Below are 20,505 nucleotides of genomic sequence, written 5' to 3' on the forward strand. Positions count from 1 at the left end.
ACAAACTCCTTGCAGATGGACATGGAATTTAACAAAGCTAGAGAGGAGAGCAGCTGGAGACTTGACTCAAAAGGTGTGTTCTTTCATACATATTTCTGAGAACATGCAGTTTCTGCCATTTGTGGAGGCCTTTGAACTCTGAAGATAGAGCGGAGTTGGTGCCTGTTGCCTTCTACTGAGAACTGTAGAAAGAAGAAAGAACTTATAGCTCTGCTAAAGGATGCCAATCCAAGTCTGCCCAAATCTTAAACTCTCTTGCTTTCCATGAGGTCACAAGCACTTTTGCACTATTTTCTACAGCTTAGGCATAACTGACTAATCTTGCTGGTCAGTTGCCAGCCTGGCATTTTGTTTAGGAAGATAAAGCTTTCTGCAAGGACTCGGTTGCTTTGAAAACAGATGTGGAAGCTGTCTTTGAATCTGAGACTGTTTATTTCAAGAGAGCTGTTATCCTCTGGATGTGTTAAATTACCTTTCTACATTTACCCCAGTAAGGGAGCTGTAAGATGTGGCAAGTGTGCAGTTACTCCTCATGCTTTCCTTCCTGTTCAAAGGATATGGAGAAGTACATGTCAGATTAGTGAGAGTTAGTAAGTCAAAATTACATCTTATACCTTTGTATTTTGCCTAAGTAATGTCTGCTGCAAATAACAGTCCATTTCATCTTCCAAATGCCTGGCCCCCAAAGGCTTTTGGCCTTTTATGCACAAAGTAGCACAGTAGCATGGCTTATTACTAATATTGAAGGACTTGTCTTAACTGCTGTAAAACATCTGTGAGATACCACTCATGTTCCTCATTTTAGAGTGTAAGCTGAACCACATTTAGTTCAGTGTGGTATTGCACAGTTCCCCTTCCAAGCTAAGAAAAGACAACACCCTCTTAAGGACTGCAAGAAGGCAGACTTATAGCCAGACTCTATGAACAGATAGTCTGATGTGGTACTTGACACCTTCGTGTGACACTTGTCTTTACCCTGGTGCACAGGAAGGCTGAAACTAAGCTGTATTGTAGCTGAGTCCCTAAAGGCTTCAGCAACAGAGTTAGGAGATTCAGGTCTTGCTGAAAATGCTGTTTTCCAGAATGCTTCTGTGCCCACATTCTGGCTCTGTTTAGCTTGACTGTAATGACTTACAGGAAAACAAACCACAAAGTAAAATAATCCATCCTATAAAACTTGGCTGTTGACTTCAGAAATGAGGTGAGAATCCCGTGACCTACATGAGAAGACTTGAAAAGTCCTTGTGTCAAGCATGTGGTGCCTCTGTGAAGCTTGATCCTGTGTTTCTCTGTCCAACCAAAGTGCAAAGAAGCACTATTCCAAGCATGATACCTGTATGAGCAAGAATGCTCCCAGGTTTTGAGGGGTGTAAAACTGCATGCCGTCATGATTAGCTCCTGCATTTTAAATTCTTACTTTTTTTCAGGGATCCTGAGGAGCCCGTCTCTAGGCAACTCTGACCTACAGAGCAGAAACAGTAGATGAAATGATGAACACCAGAACAAAGTCATCAGACTCATGGCTTGGCAGTATGCTGTGCTTGGACACCTATTTAAAATATCCTGAGAGCAAACTGATCCAGTCTTTATCTAGTGGCTTTTTGGTTAGATGGGTAAAATACCAGTGGTACTGCTGGAACTTCTGAGGAGAGGCTTGGCCTTGTTAGATTTGGGGGCTTTCTGCCCAGCACTGCAGGGCTCACATGCTTGGTGTGTAATACCCTCTGGGGCTAAGAGATGAAAATCTGGGCTTGAGTCCTCAGCAGCCAGCATTGTTCTTACTCTGCTGACACATTTTCAGGTAAGAGAAGAGGAATTTCTTCCAATTTGAACTTAGTCCGCGTTGCGCTTAAAATAGCCTCAACCTAGCAGTCTGATTCCAGATGATTTAATATAATGGAAAACACTGATCTCTTCTGAAAGTATCATCTTGTTCCTTGTGAGTACATCCACACAAAGTGTACTCTCCTTCCAATTATTGGAGAAGGGTATCAGGAGCTGGTGAACATGTAACCACTTACCCTTTCCCAGGAGGGTAGGTCTAACCTTAGAAGTTGATTCTCACAGGTTTTTCAGTTCTTGTTGAACTAAAACTCAGTATTGTCTTGTTTGTGAATCAGCATAGAAATGTGGTCCTTCTATCTGGGAATGAATAGTATTTTTGGAGTTTAACTGTGGGGATGTTGTGTTGTTTGTTTTTTATAAACCCTGTATAGCAGGATTTATCCTCCCTTCCCTTCCGCAGCATACTACCTTCTCTGCAGTCTGTATCCCCACTTCAGTGCCTTAAAATAGCTGCCCAAGATGAAGTGCAAGAGGCAGGGACATGCAATATCTCAAATTTACCTCAGATGCGTGAGGAAACAAAAGTGACCTCTAATAAACAATGTTTGATGCTGCTGCCTGATAAAGCATGAAACTGAACCTATATAAAGGGAAGCAAATGCCTTTTCTTCCCTTGGTCTTTATCTAGCTGGTATTGGATAATAGTCTTGTGTAGACTGAGATTTCACTATACAGATGCTCAGTGAGATCTTCTAATAGGATACTATACTGACAGTCACAAACAAGCTGATCTAGATGGTACTGGAGGATAGAAAAGTGCTTTTTCTTTCTACGCAGAGCTGACCTGTACAGGCCAGTGGAACAGAGCTCTGTACACAAAAAGCACCTGCTTTCAAAACTCACTGGGATAAGACAAGCACTGAACGTCTTATGAACACATCTGTGAAAGCCAAGTTAATGTAAGCTTTTATAGTGTCCTTGGGAATGTTTACATCTAAACCGCTTCAGCTTTTCAGTCACTGGCTGCCATTCTGCTGTGACTTACTCTCCTGTACTGAAGGCATGGAGATAAGAGTGTTACAGAAACCAGCTGCAGTTGTTGTGTGGAATTGTTGTCTCCTTAAAATGACTCTGTCTGTGGTCACGTCTCTGGAAAATGAATGGCAAAAGCAGTGGAACACCTTGAAACACAAGGAGAAAATGTACACTTCTGCAGTGAAGCTGTGAGGTTCTAGAAGCAGTACAGGCCTGGCCCTAAGGTCATTAAGTTAGGCAGGGATATTAGGGGTTAAGTGCACCACTTGCCTCTAAACAGCAACATTTCTAAATGTCTGTTACTGTCATATAAAACTTGTTGAATGGGAGCAATGGGCATGCAGCATCATATAGTTTCAGGCTAGCCCTTTCCAGAGATAAGCTTATGTATTCTTGGAAGGCCTAGCTGAGCCACATCTTCTGCTTCCTTTGTGGATTGCTGCTTAGAGAGCAAAACTGTCTGGTTAAGCTGTACACTTGCTAAGGCAGGATAGGTGAAAAGATTCAGTTTGTGGAAGCTGCAGGAAACCATGTGGTCTTCACTTGACAATAATACAACAATACCTATGGAATTTTAGACCTTTTTTTAGTCTTTAAGGCTTGAGTACTGGATGCTTTCTCTGGCATATTACTCCACTGGGGGAGGCTGCCATCCAGAAGACTGGATACCAAACTCCTGAAGTTTTACTTTATGTGGATCCAAGCTGCTCTGTAAATGGAGTCTTGGAAAATCTCCTGGGAGAAGATGAGAACTGCTGGAAACTTTCCAAGGAATTTTAAGTCTTGCATACAGACTTCTAGTTTATAAAATTCAGTTGGATTTTAAACTTGGATGAAGTGAGCTTTTTGATAGATTTAGTATCTGTTTCTGGGCAGGCTAACTGGTCAAGGTGTTTGGACATCATAAGACAACAAAATAATGTGAACAGCCTTACCAGAGAGCAGCCTGCATAGTTGGCAAGGCTCATGCATTTCCAGCACAGGCAGTTAGTTCCTACTTGTCTGGCACTATAGGATACCAAACATGTGCTCTTAAAATCTTTCTGATCTCATGTACCCATAAATTTGGATGTCTTGAGAGATTCTAGGAACTTCTAAGGAATGCATTAAAAGCCTGCCTTGTGGTGGTATTACAGTTGTACGCAAGAGCCTAGTACTTAACCTGAAGGTCTGAATGGCACACTATTTCTGCTGTAGGTTGTGATCCAGGCCTTGGTGGACCTTCACCTGACCTGCTTCAGCAGGTGACAAAGCTGTGAGACTGTCCTGAGGAGGAGACTGCCCTGAGGAAGTGAGGGACCAAGACTAAGGATCTTTGCTCTTTACTTTAGAAAAAGCTTTGAAGCTTGAGGAAATCTCTGTGGATGCTCTCTAAGAAGTGAAGAATGTCTTGACAAAACGTGTCCTCCACGCCATCTGCCTGGCTGCCAGAAGCAGCCTCCCTTTCTGTCTGCTGTATGACTGCTCAGATTTAAGGCAGGCTGACTGTACTGTGAGTAACAGGTGCTATGACAACAAGGCTTTGTAAGCACTGGGTACCTGCTGTGACTTGGACTGCGCTGATCTCTGATAATGCAGATAGGTACTTAAAACAGTTGATGGGCAGCTGCTTGGTGCACTAAAGGCGAAGCTGGTGCTTAAGTCCTGACGCTGAAGTCAGACTCTGTTATATAAAACAGATAATACTAGCCAATATATCAGATGCTTGGGAGTATGATAGCTATACCAACAGGTAGAAACACAGGTGGCTGCAGATCTCCTTTCTGTGCTGCAGTGCTCTCGGCACTGCAGGACATACTTTTCTTTCTGTGGTAAAAGCAGACTAACACAGATGTTGCAGTCTTGCTTCTCCAACTGCAAAAAAAGTCCGAGTCCTGTGAAAGAAAGACAGTGCTAATTAATATGACAAGGAGGTTTTCTGCTGATAGGATAACAGCTTGAGACAGATTGCTGGATCTTCTGCTGTGACACTTCAAAGCCTACTTCTTTCTAGCATTAGCATCAGACTTCAGTTGACTGATCCTTCCTCCTTTTAAATGAGGGTTCAGCAGCCTTAAGTAATGTTCCTGGTGCACTTAGCTAGGAAGTTCCACCCATTAAGAAGGAGAAATAGTTAGCTCCTAACTTGGCCTTCGTCTGCTGAAAACTAGCCAAGCAGCAGGGTATGATGCCAGCAGTGACTGTCAGGGAGAATCCTACTGTCCTGGATAAGGCAGTATAGCACGTTGTACACACCATCTGTCCTTTCCCCACCACGTCAGCTGGCACCTCTCCTGATCTGAACCACAGCTGGTATAGAAGCTTTACTTCATCTAGATATGGAGTGTTTCATCCAAGGTAAAACTATCACAGCCTTTAAGACCATAGGACCCATGACTGCAAGAACACACTCAAGTACAATGAAGTGGATTCAAGCCTTCACAGGCTTCTGCCCTGCTTAAAATGTGCAAGACATGCTAGTGTGATATTGTTATCTCCTAACAGAATTGGTGAGGAAAGTTGCTAACTTCATACAAGTGCCTGCAAGCCCCATCTTTGGTCCTTCCTCCAGGTAGAGTAGAGTTTTTGTATTTTAAGTGGATTCCATCGTATTCTTTAAGCTCTCTTCTGGAAGAATTTTGTTATAAGCTTTTGGGATCTCCTGTGCAACCAGGCTTAAGCTGTTTCTGCAATGTAATTCGTTTCCATACTGGAAGCTTATAATTTGACTAGCTGCAGTTCTGGCACAACTTGTCATACGCTAATGCTTATTGCATATGGGCAATGATGAACTGTCTTTTCCTTTTGGAAACAGAAATGGGTTTGTGTGCAGCTACTGTGGTATCCCAGGGTTTGCTTTGCTTTTCAGTCTGCTCAGCCAAATTCTCCTGTCTAGCTGAACTGTAGATTTTCTGAAGCCATCTCCTGTTGCTAATCTTATCCTGTCTTCTGCTTATTCTGTTTGTGTAACTTCAACAGCACTCCTTATCTGCAGAGGTATTGTACCATTACTTCTTCCTATTGTACATGCTCCTGCTACACTGAGTCTGAGCCAGATTCTTATGTACTTTGAGCTGTCTATGTTATGTCTGAGCTGGCCAGCTGTGCCATGCTCATCCTGATCTTTTGCTCTCTTAGGAGAGCATTTGAGTGCCTACCTTCCTACTCTTGCTCCCCGTCAGTTAAATCTGGAATCTCTTATCTGTTGGCAACCACTTGTGTGTATTAGTTGATAGAATGCATCTAAACTCTCTGTTAGTAGACAGTAATTTAGATCACCCTTTCCCAAAATGTCTAGGCTAAAGCATTATTTTCTCTACTTCATAAAGCGGCCCTCAAGGTGAAGAGCAGCGCTGCCACAGTTCTGCAGTACTGCAGCAGACAGATGGCTGTCTGTGAAATCCCAGTAGTCCCATGATGGGTTTCTGACAGTGACTAGTAGGAACTTAGCTGTGTTCTTAGCCATTGTCAAAGGCAGACCTTTGTAAGTAGCTTTACCTTGAGGCTGTCCCCTGTAGTTCTGAACCTTTGAAGAAAGGACTGATGAACAGAGAGGGTCTCACCCAAACATGATTGCTTTGCTAAGATTGCGTGTTTTGTTTAGCCACTTGAAGACTGTGTGAGGCTGGGGCTGAGCACTAATTGTATACCTAAAACAATTCTAGTTACTGTGGTGCTTAGATGAAGTGATGTTTCTCTCTTTAGCAGTAAGGGAAGTCACTCTGTGGATAAATCTATTCCTGTGCTACTAGTTAAAAGGTACAAACAAAAATCCGGTCTTCTCTGAAAAGGAGAGGCACGGATCTTTAGGACTTTTTAATACTGTTGTCAGGTGTTCCCGTCCTACATGCTGTACAACTTGTCATATGCTGTCGGCTCCCTCTGCTACAAAACCAGAGCAGAGAACATGTGAAGTTTCTGTGATATTTATGCAAGTGGAGTAACCACTGTTATGGAGTAGTTGGTCTGTATTCAAGTGTGAGATTTGAAGGTGTGGAAATATATCAAGTTAGCTATAAGGCTGGTGGGGGTTTTTTTGTGTTTGGGGTTTTTTTGGTGGGTTTGTTTGTTGGTCTTTTTTTTTTTCCTTCCCTTTCTTCCCAGTCAATTTCAAGGAATTGCAGATTTCCTAAACCTTTGTATGTGTCTTCCTAAAATAGCCACTTGCTGGATCTTCTAGCATTTGTCTTCCTTAGGCAGAGGATGGGAATGAGGACCTCTTCCAGGAAAAAGTAGTGTTTTCATTAGAACTCCAAAAGGGAGGTGTGCCTAGACACTGGTGCAGAAGGGTGTGATCGGTGACTGTCCTGTAGTGTGGTGATGGCAGTTCAGGCTCTGACTGCTGTCAGTGTGTTTGGATGTTAATGGACTAGATGGGAAGCCTCTGATGAAAGTTTGAGCTCCTTCTTCTACTGTAGGAATCTCCAGAGGCTGACTGCATTCCAGACAACTGAACTGTTGCCACTTTACCTGAAGCCTGTCTTATAAGTAGGTCTCTTGATTTGCCTAGCTGACTTGTTTTCAGAGTCTAATTTGGTTCAGTCTCACCAGGAGGTGTTGGTTCAGCAATATTTCTACTTCCTTATGAATAGAAAGCCGGTTGCGCCATACTAAGGGGAGTTAATGGTGGTAATTTGCTTTCTCTTCAACTTGTAGAACAACTTAATGGTCAAAGTCCAGACCTTAGGGGATTGCTCAGGTATCTTGGAAAAGGGTGATCCTTGGAGCTCCTGGGGTAAATACCCTTATAATATGTCGGTGAAACTTGACAGTGGCATCTTTGAAAATACTGTGCTTTCCCTTGAATCTGTTAAACTTATTAAAAACTTCCTTTTTTTCCCTCTCTTACAGGATCTTAGTCTGCCTAATGGCACACCTGTGGACACTTCTAGCCCAGCCTCCTCCTCATCTCTCCTTAACAGATTGCAGCTGGATGATGACTTGGATGTGGAAACTAGAGACCTCTTTGTTACTGTTGATGATCCCAAAAAACATGTGTGCACGATGGAGACGTATATCACATACAGGGTTACAACAAAGGTACAGAGCAATTCTCTGTCCTAGTACTTTGTTCTTTGTAGAATCATTTTAGGACCTTTTCTGGATATTTATATCTTGTATTGTATTTTCTTATCCTAACTTACTGTCTTTTGGTACCTTGTGAATATGTTGAAGATGTGACTTCTCTTAGCAGAACAATTACTCCAGTGTATGAAATTGCAAAAAAACTTTTAACGTGTCAGCTTAAATTTTTTTGTTTCTGAGTCCTAAATAGAACTGTTTGTAAACTTGCAAGGCCAGTTTCTTTCATTAACTTGAAAGTTTGTTCATTTAGTAATCTGACACCCATTTGGTTAGAGTTCCCTTAAGGGGAATGTGCCTTGTTGATTCACTGTTAATCATCTTGCTTTTCGTGTCTCTCCTTTTCTGAAATGCTTTAAGCTTGTTGCTTTAAGTGTTTACCACAGTTCCTCTATCAGCCATTTAACTAAATCATAATCTTGATCCTCACCTGTAAACTGGCTTCCATGCAGTTCTGGTTCAGAAGGCTGTACAGCTGACAGTAAAACTGAAGTAGTTTAAGAACACTCCTGCCTACCAAAAGAAATACGCTAGAGATTTTTTCAGCATCTGTTGTAGTTCAATCATTAATGAAATCTTATTATATTAATAGGACAAATGATCTGAAAAGTCCACTGCATTCACAACTGAAATCTTGATTTCTGTTGACTAGATCATTATCATCAGCTCGTAGGTGACGCTGACATCTGTTTTGGGCACTTGTAGTTACCTAAAGCAAAAAGTGTTCACTAACTTCACTGGTAATATACTTGATCCACTTGTCCAAAAAGATTAACATTCTTCTGACCTACCTAGATGGCAGTATACACTGGAGGGAATATTTTCCTTTGAGATGAGGAAGCCTTTACAGGCCACTAATAACTTTTTTTCAAAATGTCTACTCTGAAGTTCCATTTCCAGACAGCACGTGAGAAAATGTAGTTTCTCTAAAACAATAGCTACCTCTTGCTGCACACTTAACACAGTCCTGTCATTCATTCTTGCTCTAAGAGTTTTGCAAGAAACACTGTATCTTAATGACTAAAAATACTAAGTAGTATTGTGGGAAAGTCTTCTTGGTTTTGTTTTTTTTTAACTTGGAGCAACTTAGCCTTCAACTATTACTTGATCAGAAGGAATGATGCATCTCACAAAATGAGATGCAGCTGTCCGCAGGCAAATGGCTAAAATTGGCTGACATTGTTTCTCTCTTAAATTAAGAACTGACTATTTCATCAGTATAAAATAGCTGTATATAGTGGCACCCAAATAATGTTCCTATGCTTTGAAACCTATGGTCAAGGGTTCCCTTCATTCTTAAAGCAGAACTCTGGAATGTGACTAAGGTATTTACTGTGTTTAGGTCAGATGTATTACCCAACAGTGTCTTTTTTTTTTTTTTTTTACATTAAAAAAAATCGTCCTGTACTTCTTGTTTTGCATATCTACCTACCCGTCCGTTAATACTTGTTTTATTTGGGATCTCACTGTAGTGCATAAATCTGCTATATCACAGCATTGCAATGCTATTATGAAACTGCACATGATTTATTCTTCTCAATCAGCATGAAATTCTCACCTCTTTGGTTTTATTATTATTGTACACTTCTGGCTAATCTCTAAGGTCAGAACCTCTAGAACTATCTACCATTGTCTAGGAAGACTAGCAGTATTAATGGTCTAACTCATTCTTGCCCTACAAACCAGGCTTCTTCGATGCCAAGCTAATTGGCCAATTAGACATTGCAGTTGAAAGTACTAATTAAACATGGCAAAAAAGCTGCACAGGAATAATCTGTAGAGGGCGATGAGGAACCACCCCAACACCTCCCTTGCAGCCTTGCAGGAAAGGGGTTCAGGACCTCTAAAGAGTCTCTCTCTGGTGCCTCTGAATGAGGAGGCAGGGATGGCTGTTCTGTTTTTCTTTCTCCACTGAAGAATGCTTCTGGAACCTCAAAGGTTTGGGTAAATAAAGGTCATAGAGTGAGTTATACTGAAGACTGAAAAGCAGCAGCCTGAGGTGCAAGAGGGGAAGCTGATGCTGCAATATGTGCTTCTGACTGTGACAGGACACCAGCGTGCGGAAGAGTGAAGACTGACCACAGTCTTGTTTGTATTCATTGTAACAGCAAAAAAAAAAGAGAAGTCTTGCAGTATGGCCCAGACTTTTCATCTGCTGATACCTTTGTCAGCAGGTGGTAGTGACTGAGGAAGGGACAAAACAGTGGCTTGCAGAGGAGCTGAGAAGAAAACTGAAGATTTTACTTGATCTTGCTTGTGTCCTTATTTTCACAGCTTCCTAGTAAGAGCCAGGGTAGCATTCCCCAGCCTGTCTTCTGGACAAACACATTAAAATAATGTAATTGGAATCCTCAAACTAACAAGGACAGTGATTCAGAACTGACTGTCTTGACACTTTCATATCCTGTTTTCTTCTTGCTAACAGCAGTTTCCTTATACAGGGAGACTAGTGAAACCAATAAAGGTGGGTGGAAATTGCACTGGAACTTAATTGGTCTTGACTGTGATGATTGAAGTGTCTTGGATGTTCTTGATGATTCATCCTTGTGTTCTTCCCATAAACTGCTGTGCATTCTAAGGGGATTTAGTTGAGTGAATCTTTGCGAGGAGGGAGGGGGGAAAGGAAGCTTGCACTTGTATAGTCACATCTCCTGAGGGAAACATAAGTAAGCTTACTTCTAACTTCTAACTTCACTTTCACTGTGCTTTCTAGGATGGCAAGGCCACCTTCTGTGCCTTTTCCCATGGAGGTCTGAATAGCTGAGTGCCATTGCTCAGTCATGCAGTTGCTCTGCAGGCTTGAAGGGAGAGTCTTTCAAACCAATCAATATTGGAGTCTTGTGCATGTTTCCAGTGCATACATTGGTTAGATTACTTGGGCACATGAAACAGCCTGATTTCCTAGAGAGGAGCAGGTGAAGGGGATGGGTTCTCTTTTTCAAACAGGCTAAACTATTCAAGGCAAAAGTAATGCTGAAGTACTAAGAAAACAAGCCCTGCTCCCTTCCACTCTCTGCCATTGTCCTGTTTTCTAGTTGAAGATTTTGCCCCAAACTTAAATGGTAACACGGAGGGAAATCTGCAATTGAGTCTAGTGAGTAAGAGACTAGAACCAGGGTACAAAAGTACTTTCATATAATCATCACAGACTAGCTTTAGGTTTGGCTCCTAACTCCTTCCAGGAACGACAAGGATCTTACACAAGACAGAGACCTGGTGATTGCCTTAATACTGCCTCAAGTCAAAACTATTCCAGCAACAGAGGTAAAAGTGTCTGTAAGACTGCCTGCTTTCCAGCAAGTAAAACTGAGCCCAGAATGCTGCAGTGCTGACTTAGTGGAACTGTGCTGGAATCTTCAATAAAATCCTGCAAATATCTTGCCCATTATTTTTTGGGATGGTGAGGTCTGCCATATAAGTTTCTCAGCTTCCTTTGGCAGAGACATATGTCCTTGTGACATGAGATTTATGAATCCAATCCCACTAAGGAAGCAGGAGGAGTTTAACTGTGTCAAAAACATAGACATTTCACTTGCTGCCTGTTAAGGAAACTTCTCTGTCTGACTATCCAGGAGCCATTCTGGCAGTCACGCTTGATCCACTTGAGCTGGAACCAAACCCCTTCCCATGTAGGCACCCCACACTCACACAGTCAGACCAAGTTTTCTGTACCAGTTTGGCCCCAAGTTTCCCATAGCTGAGTCTCAGACGTCTGGATCCTTAAAACAGTTTAATCATGGTGCAATAATAAAATAACAGCTCGAGCTGGTGCCTCTGAGGACGGACCCAGAACTAAGGAACTCTGGTCTTTTATACCTTCACAGTCTACACGTGTGAAATCCTCGGGGTCAGTGGCCCCTGCTGTGTCTCTGTGTCTGGTCCCCTGGCTGGGCCACAGGTCCCCAGGCCCTTTGTTGTGTAAAGTTTGGTGCCAGTTCACAGCCTGTTGCCTGGTGCTCCTACCACTCAGAGCTCAACCTGCAGCTGTGGCTGTAGCTGCACCTGGAGCTATTTGCACTGAATGTGTTCTTCAGCATTGTCCCTGGATGGTGGCAAGACCCTCCTCCCTTTTGTGTGCAGTCTGGAAAAAATTACTTGTGCTAAGCTAATAAAGGTTTGATCTGAGATCCAGATACTTTCAGCGTTAGTGAGGTGTCATTAAAACCTTGAAGGGCCTTTATGTTCTGTCCAAATAATCTTTGAAAAGCTTATTTACTGTCTAGATTTGACAGTCTGTACAGTAAAAACTTGAAATTATGGTGTTGCTGTATTTTCATCTGCCCCCCTCTGAGGAACAGAACTGGATATATGGAAAACTTTGCAATTCTGCTTGTGAAGTAGAGGCAGTAGGACCAGTTTGCTAGAGGTACACAGTAACTAATGTGAAGTTTGTGCCCTGGAACTTACCCTGCTTTCCTACTCCTAGAGAGTACCTCTACAGATTTCCTTAACTGTTAGCAGAATACTGGTTAATAAGGTTCTCAGTGCTAACAGATGGGAGTCTTTACCTTCATCCTCATGCTACATGATAAGGTACTGCAGTGTGTAGTCATTCTCATTCTTGTCCATTCACTGTCAGGTCTCTTTTAAGAGGCTTTTGGGCAGTGACTACCAGTTCACAAAAGCTATCCCTTCTTCTAAATAATTACTCTCCCCTCCCCCCCATTTTTTTTTTCATTTCAGGGTGCAAGGCAAAGGTACAGCTGCCCAATTAAGAGAATAATGCAGTGAACACCACTGGCTGATGAGGGCTGTCTGTATGTGCATGAATTATCTTGTTTCACCCTAATGCCATTCACTCTGTTACTCAAAACAAGTGAAAATGATTCATATGAAGTCTTAGAAGTTTAATTTCTAGTGTGGCACTCTAACACATTAGTAAATAAGCTGGTGTTACTCTGAGGGGTGGCTGAGTAAAACACAAATCTGCAGTGGATATCTACATCTTGGTAGCCCCTCATCACAACCACAACTGCACCATTGGTGAGCGTTTGTTATGTTAGTCCAAGGACTAACCTGTATATCGCTTAACCGTAGCTAGTAGGTCAAAGGAGGGAGGAGCTTATCGTGATTTCTTCTTTTCTGTCTCTTATGCCTTCCTCTTCTAGAAGGTAATAACATAGGTAATAACACATTAGCATGCTGTTTATAATGTACTAGAGCTGCCGTGCTGTTACTAGTGTGTTAAGGCTGCCAACTTCCCCCTAGAAAGAGATTTCTGGTCTAGAACTCATACAGGATCTCTAGTGGTGATTGGTGGGAGTAAAGTACAGTAACTGGAGAGTTGGAGCTACTGAGAAAGCAAGTGAAGAGATGGATTGCATTTAAAATCTGCTATTTGACTTTCTGCAAATATGTGGCAGTTGCTCTCAGTCTGGAAGTAAATGCCGAGTGTCTGCTGGAATTTATCAGGCAATTGTAGTGGATAGGAGTAGCAAAACCAAATGCTGGTCTCAAAGCTTGTTCAAAGCTGCAGTTGCTGGTGTGTTCCCCAGAATGTGCTGGTTTTGGTGTCTCAGTGTAGACCTATAGTGTACAGACTATTCATTGCAAGATGGTCTTGATGCTGCAAGTAACTTAAGTATACTTCTGTATGGGACATAACAATAAGGACCATCTACATTCTAATCAGGGCTACTGCTGCCAGGCTCTTTAGCAGATGCTCCTAGTTGATATGCAGTTTCACTGAGAGTGCTTTTATGCTTACAGTATTTGCTGGGCAAGCAGCCCCACGAAGTCAGCCTTCCAGACTATGGACTGCTCAAGGACTGGATAAAACACTTGCCAGCAGTTTCTCTGTATGCTTACTTTTTTCCTCAAACTTATAATGACAACTTTGACTTCTTGCCCTAAAGAATAAAACTTCAAAAGATTTATTTTAATGTACTATTATATTTACTAATGTACTAATCAGGCATACACAAACTTAATGTAAACAGGCTGGTTTCTTCCTCTTGGAAACCAACAAAAATCGTCCTTCATCAAACCTCGCAGTGGTTTATGTTCTAATCTTTTAGATTTGAAGGAGTGTGATAAGCCCATTGCTTGACACAGGGCAGTAGTGAAATGCTTTCTCATCTGTGGATAATTCATGTCGTAGAATAAACAAAGTCAATAAATATCTTTGCTTTTAGGTCTTGATAGTTAAAGTAATCTTCTGGGAACGAATATCTCACACAGTCTTCCTTGCAATCTTGTAACTGCCAAGAGAGTGATGTGGTTCTATCTGCTCTACAGACTTGTCCCGTAAAGTTTATCTGAGCAGAACATGTAAAGAAGTACAACAAGATCTTAACACATCAGCTTGAAGTAATCATTTTTCGTATTGCTGGCATTTCCACTGCTTGAAAGTCTGGAGGATCTTTTTCTTATGCTGGCTGCACAATTTTGGGGATGAAGACCCCCTGCAAGGCTTGTCTGGCTTCACCCTTGCTGGGGGTGGCTGTACTGCATTTGCTGCTAATCTCTGAGGTGAGAGGTTTGGTGTACACTAAGTGTATTCTGTTCTTTTCCAGACTACACGAGCAGAGTTTGATTTGCCGGAGTATTCTGTCCGTCGGCGGTACCAAGACTTCGACTGGTTGAGAAACAAGCTGGAAGAGTCTCAGCCAACGCATCTCATTCCCGTAGGTAGTAACCAAGAATCTGCTATTAAGGACAGTTCTACATTTGTCTTCAAGGGTGATATTTGGGTGATTTGTCTCTAGATTTTAAAAACAGTACTTCATTCTCTTTGAGTATTTAGATTTAAATATGGTACTTTATTGTCTTACAGTGGAGTGGGAAGAGCTTCCCATTCTTGACTGATTATGAAGCTTAAGACTTTTCTGGGGTGGCACACCTGAGAGGTTAGCTTTGGCAGCCTCCTGTAGGGCAATATGTGTGGTGACTAAATTTGTTGTGACATAAATGGAATGCACTTCATCTGTTTGCTCAGTTTTTACTTCTATATTTCAGAGCAGCTGAGGATTATGAAAAGCCACACAGGTACTTCACATTCTTAGTTGGTTTTCAAGATGGCCTTTTGAGCTGGTTTTACAGAGCAATTTAAAACTGTTTGTGCTAGCACTTAATAGGGCTGACATTTGATAGCACAGATTTAGAAACCTCAGCCTCTGGCTTGGTAGCTATTGCATGCTTTCAGTAGGCAGAAGTTTATTAACGAGATTAGCTAAACTACTGCACCCCTTTTTACTGAAACCGGCAATCTGACCACCTTATTTGATGTGAAGAGGTTGATACTACCTTATTGATATGTTTTTTGTGCTGTAGAAGAAGTGAATAGGTAGCAAACCTGTGAGATCACTGCTTTCAGCTCTTTTGAACAAAGAAATTAAAAAAGGCTCATTGGAGGGGAATTGTCAGGAAATAGCAATGCTAGTGGCATACTTTTGCTTGCCCATCTAGGACTGAGGTGAGTGGTGTGGTGGCATTTTCTCTGGTCTCCCTCCCTCAGCAAGGACTAGGCTGTGTGAGAAGTATTCAGTTAGGTTGCTCTGGCTTAGAGTACTATTTAAGTCCTTAATTACTCTGGGACTCGCCTCCAAGTGAAATAATAGCTGATTCTCTCAAAGATAAGGAGTACTTTATAATATCCTGTGACACCACTAACTGGCAGCAAATATGCTTACTGAGGAGTAGGGAAAAGAAAGAGTGAGCTTGGGAGACTAAGATGGAGACATGCAATATGTTAGCTGCTCATACCGTCTTTTCTTGCTTCCTGTTCTCTGAACAGCTGGAACTATTGCAGTTAAGTTTTACAGATTCTTGAGTATGCTAACAAACTGCCAGTCCTACCTGAAGGCTGCAAGGCAATAAATAATAGTCTAGTAGCAGAAGGTGAGTCAGTCAGGGAATCAAGCTGCTTTGCCGTGACCTGGAATTCGTTGCACGCAGAACAGCAAATTTGGCATGAGTAGCTCTAATACTGGATGTGAACTGGCTGCAGAGTAAGGAGGTGTCTTAAGTACCTTTCTTCTAGAAAATCTGGAGGTATAAGCATGTGCTGCCCTATTGGATACTTGAAGACATTTCTGACTGCAGTGAACTCTGTCCATGTGTATCTCAGTAGGGAAAAATAGACTATTAATGTGGAAGACAATAAGGTAGATAATTTACACACACAGTTAAAACAGGATGTTGGTTACTAGCTGTGTGTACTGACTACTTGGGATGGACCTCCAAAGGCCTAAAATCGAAAGGACTGTAACTGCTGCTGTAGCTGAAACCAGGTTAAATGGTAGAAGGCTTTGTAATAGAGGTGCACTCTTCTGTGGGTCTCAAATGCTCAAACATTAGTGGTTATTCAGTGCCACACTGAATGTGTTTGGTTGAACTAGGATTCTTTAAACTAGTCTTTCAGTTTGTCCTTTTCTTCCTGCATATGGTGCTGAGGTAGTGACTTCCTATAGTCCCAGCTAAAATTTACAAAGCAAAGGAACAGAGTTCCTTCCTACCTGGAAACTAATGCACTAAGCACTATACTTCTGAAGTCTAATGATAGTATGCCTTACAATGGTTTAATTAGCATGATTGATCTGAATGCTAAGCATAATAAGATAAGTCTTAATTAAAATACATTCAGCTGTGTTGCAGCTAAATCATGCTGGCTGTGCTTTTCAGCAGGTACCATCTTCATATACGTCCCGCATCATCTGGGATATGGTGCGAAAGGATGCGTATGCAGATTTTCTTTTTTCTTGAATTATTTTTGTCACAGATTTTAGATGACAGACTCTTTGCAGAGGAGAATCCTATTTCCTGAATTGGGTGAAAATGAGTGTCATTGCTAGCCTAAGAGTAAGCAGATTGTCTGGATGGACTGCTTCACAGAGAGTGAAAGGCAAAGCACAGTTTAAAAACTGATGCTAATCTTAAATTCCATGCTGTCTGGATAGAACAAAAGCAGATCTAATGGTAGAACCACTCTTAAGCTTAAAGTTATCTTCCATCTGAAGTGGTACTTTGAAGTCTGTCATTTAAGTGTAACAGGAGGGACTGTATAACTAGCAAGTCTGGAGACAGCCTCATATGTTAAGCTGAACTGCAGAAAAGAACGGATGGACTCAAAGTAGTAAGATACAAGAGTGGATATGTTGTCAGACCTTTGTCACTTACAGAAGCATACTCAGGAAAGTTGTCTCTGAGAGGTGACCAGGTATGCCTGTACTTCAGAAAGGATCCAGCCTGGACTACTCAGACACTTGCTGTGTCAAGCCTGCTGGTCTGTCTCTGCTCAATGTGGTGCTCTCACTAACATTATCAGCCTTTTACAGGAGGGCCCTATTCAAAAGCTCTAAATTGTTCAGAGAAGGAGAGGGGAGAGTAAATAGAACTGTCAAATTTTCTGAGTTTATCTGCTCTAGGCAGCCTTGCCTTAGCATTGGGTGGTGGGGGGTGTGCACGCTGCTGTTGTGAATAGTGTGTAGCTCTTCTGACATCTCTTTAGAGCTGGATCTTGAACACAGATAGCAGTAGGGGGAACAATCTAAGCTATGCTACAAGTACTTTGTGTGAGTACTGTATGGGCTTCCCTGGTGTGACTCTTAGCTGAAGCCACTCAGTAGAATTGCTAGCATTAAACTAGACCAACTAAAAGATAATTCCGAGCATGACTCTCATCCCATCTGATGGATGCTTCCTGTTAGCAAATGCAATGTTTTAGTTCCTGTTAGCAAACACAGCATTTCAGTTCCTGTTAAGACTGATGCTTGATTGCTTTATTTCCAAATAGCAGAAGCAAGTTTTTGATCTTTTGAATCTTGTGCATTTTGCTTATCTCTGACAGCCTCTTCCTGAGAAATTTGTGGTGAAGGGTGTTGTTGATCGCTTTTCTGAAGAGTTCGTGGAGACAAGGAGGAAAGCATTAGACAAGTTCTTGAAGAGAATAACTGATCACCCAGTGCTTTCTTTCAATGAGCACTTCAACGTCTTTCTCACAGCCAAGGTAAGCCAGTAACTTGCAAACACAGTCCTTGACAGGGACAAAAAACCAGGAACCTTTGCAGTCACTTCTGAAGTGAAGGTAAAAAGGCATTAATAAAACTAGATGTGCAGATCAGAACTTCCCCTAAAATACCAGGGAGTTGCTGGGAACCCTGAATATTGTGTGTGACGGATCCCTGACAACTGAGTGGATTCCCTTTGCTTGGAGGGAAGAGGAATCTGGTCTGCAGATGGACAAATTCTCCAGACTTGCTTGTTTTGTAGCTGTGTGCCTAGAACATACTCCTATTATGCCAAAGATGTTCAAAATTTAGAAAATTGTAGACTTCAAAATCCTTTTCTGGGGAGGAGGGAAGCCGGGGAGAAAGAGGGGTCTCTCTTGCACAAAAGCTTGCAAATTTCTTGGCTTTTTTTTTTTGTCTGTGCTTTTTATACTGCTTGCACTTGGTGCCCTCAAAACTAAGCATGGAGGCCTCATTCTCATTTGTTCTCAGTCAACAATTTCATGCTCATCTTCTGCATGACTCATGCAGCAGTGGTGCAATTTTCTTTGGCTTTCTTTAGAACTGCATTTCAAATGAGACTGAAGGCCTGCGGTTATGCTTGGGTTTGACCGGATAGGTGAGGAGGGGTATAAAAGCACATCTTTCCAATATCACATTAATCTAGCTCACTCAAATATGGTGTTTAATTTGAGCTCACCTCAGGCTCATGCTCTCCCTGCTGTTAGTGTGAGAATCAATCTCCAGTGCTCTTTTATTTCACCTCCATGATGAACTTAACTGCTGAAATAAGCCAGAAATGCAGAATTTGTTTAGCATCGTGATAGTTAAATGTCAGGTAACTGTGTTCTTCTTTTCAGCTGTCCAAGCATGATGCAGCTTTCTGAGCTGCTTAGTCTTCTCCTGCCCCTGTAAAACGAATGTCAAGGGCTTTGTTCTCAGCTCTGAGCAGAGCTTGCCTAGAGACAACAGAGCATGCTGGGAGGTGGGAGGACAAGGCACGTGTTCTTGTGACAGTCTCTAGTGTTTGAACTTGCTCTGTTGGAACAGTGAGGTGTCAGTTCAGTGTGCTAGGACTCCAGACTTTAGTTACTACAGAAAGTCATAAGATCACCTCCTGGTTGAAAAAGAGAAACCAGGCTTTTTTCAGGTTCCCTGCTTGAACCAGTAACAGACCAGAATGCTTGAGAGAGTGAGTGAGTAATTTTGAGTTCAAGGATCTTTTTCTGGTGCCTGCTTGCAGGTAGTGCTTAGGTCATATGGAAAGCAGGAGTCAAGGAACTACTGCATTTAAATGCAAACATAAGTTAAAATTATAGTAGCTGCTAAGATGTCAGGTTCTCCTAATCAGACCTATGTTTGACTTATGTTAAGTACTTGGAAAGAATACCATAGTACATGTTCTGAAGATAGCTACTGGTTTTGTTTGGGTTTTGGTGTGGTTTTTTTTGTTTTGTTTTGTGTTTTGTTTGTTTGTTTGTTTTTGGTGGGTTTTTTCTCTTTTTTTTAAAAGAAGGCTTTTAGTGTAGTCCATATTAGCATGTCTGAATTCTTGACCTCTGTAGGTCTACTTGGTTTGAACGCATCTCTTCCGCAGGCTTATAGGATAACCTAGTTACAACTCCTGTTTTGAGATGTTGAATGCTGACCCCTGCTGGAAGGAGTCAGTCCATGCAAAGTGGACAGCGTTTTTACTCACTAAAACCATTTTTTTCTGATGTACTGTTAAGGTGAAATCCCTTGAAGATTGTAGGCAAACAGCCTTGTTAGCATAGGTTATCTGAATGTTTGTTTGTGCAAATGTGTGAAACGGTAGTAAGGAAGCTCAGACTTTCTGTGCAGGTAATGTAGCTACATCTGACCCAGCCTGAGCTGCAGTCTGTCTTGCTGTACTTTTTCTGTGTACAGTGTTTGCCTGCTCCTATCTGACCACACAGCTGGTGTGAGGGGGCTGGTTACTGAATGGGCATACGGTATGTAGCTCTGTACTGGGTCATCAGAGCCAGCTGGTGCATTTGCATAATACCAGTGCTGTGGGCTATAGCTTAGAAGTATGTGTGGATGAATGATATGAGCTGTTTTGGTGGACCAGAGCTGTTAATGTGGCTACTTCCCTGGTGGCAGTACAGGAACATGGGCAAGTCTGGCCATGTGCAAAGTTGAACTACTTAGTTATTTGTACTGGACTTCATACCATTCTCCTGGATAGTTTATCTCCATCTAGGGGTAGTTTTGAAGCTGTGCTCAGCTGTACAGCTTGTACAAAGCGAGCCTTATGTCATATGTAATCTCTTGCCTTCACAAGATTTGATCTTGACTTCATTGCATTAATCTTCCAATGTGGAAGTGAAATATTTATAAACATGCTCTGTTTTGTTTTTTAATTCCTAGGATCTTAATGCCTACAAAAAGCAAGGAATGGCATTGCTGTCAAAGATGGGGGAATCTGTCAAATATGTTACAGGAGGCTACAAATTAAGAAGTCGGCCACTGGAGTTTGCAGCCATTGGGGATTATCTAGACACATTCTCTCTAAAGCTTGGTACCATTGACAGAATAGCACAGCGGATCATCAAAGAACAGTTAGGTAAGGACACAAGGTGCTCTATCATAATACTTCAGTCTGAATGTTCTGTCTCTTAGTCCAGTTGATAGCATCGATCAAGACAATTTGCAT

General features: G+C 41.9%; 1 protein-coding gene across 1 annotated transcript in view; it reads left to right on the plus strand.

Annotated features, from left to right (window-relative positions):
- The window catches only part of SNX30 (sorting nexin family member 30), a 50,577-nt gene that overhangs the window by 10,796 nt on the left and 19,276 nt on the right, over nucleotides 1-20,505 (plus strand). Inside the window, exons 2-5 of the mRNA XM_051789443.1 lie at nucleotides 7,651-7,839; nucleotides 14,397-14,507; nucleotides 17,669-17,827; nucleotides 20,220-20,415. Of these exons, the coding sequence (XP_051645403.1) occupies nucleotides 7,651-7,839; nucleotides 14,397-14,507; nucleotides 17,669-17,827; nucleotides 20,220-20,415 (655 nt within the window). The remainder of the gene's footprint in view (nucleotides 1-7,650; nucleotides 7,840-14,396; nucleotides 14,508-17,668; nucleotides 17,828-20,219; nucleotides 20,416-20,505) is intronic.

Source organism: Manacus candei, unplaced genomic scaffold (assembly GCF_025592945.1).
Source record: "Manacus candei isolate 608988 ecotype Guabito, Panama unplaced genomic scaffold, ASM2559294v1 h1tg000027l, whole genome shotgun sequence".
In the NCBI taxonomy this organism is placed as follows: domain Eukaryota; kingdom Metazoa; phylum Chordata; class Aves; order Passeriformes; family Pipridae; genus Manacus; species Manacus candei.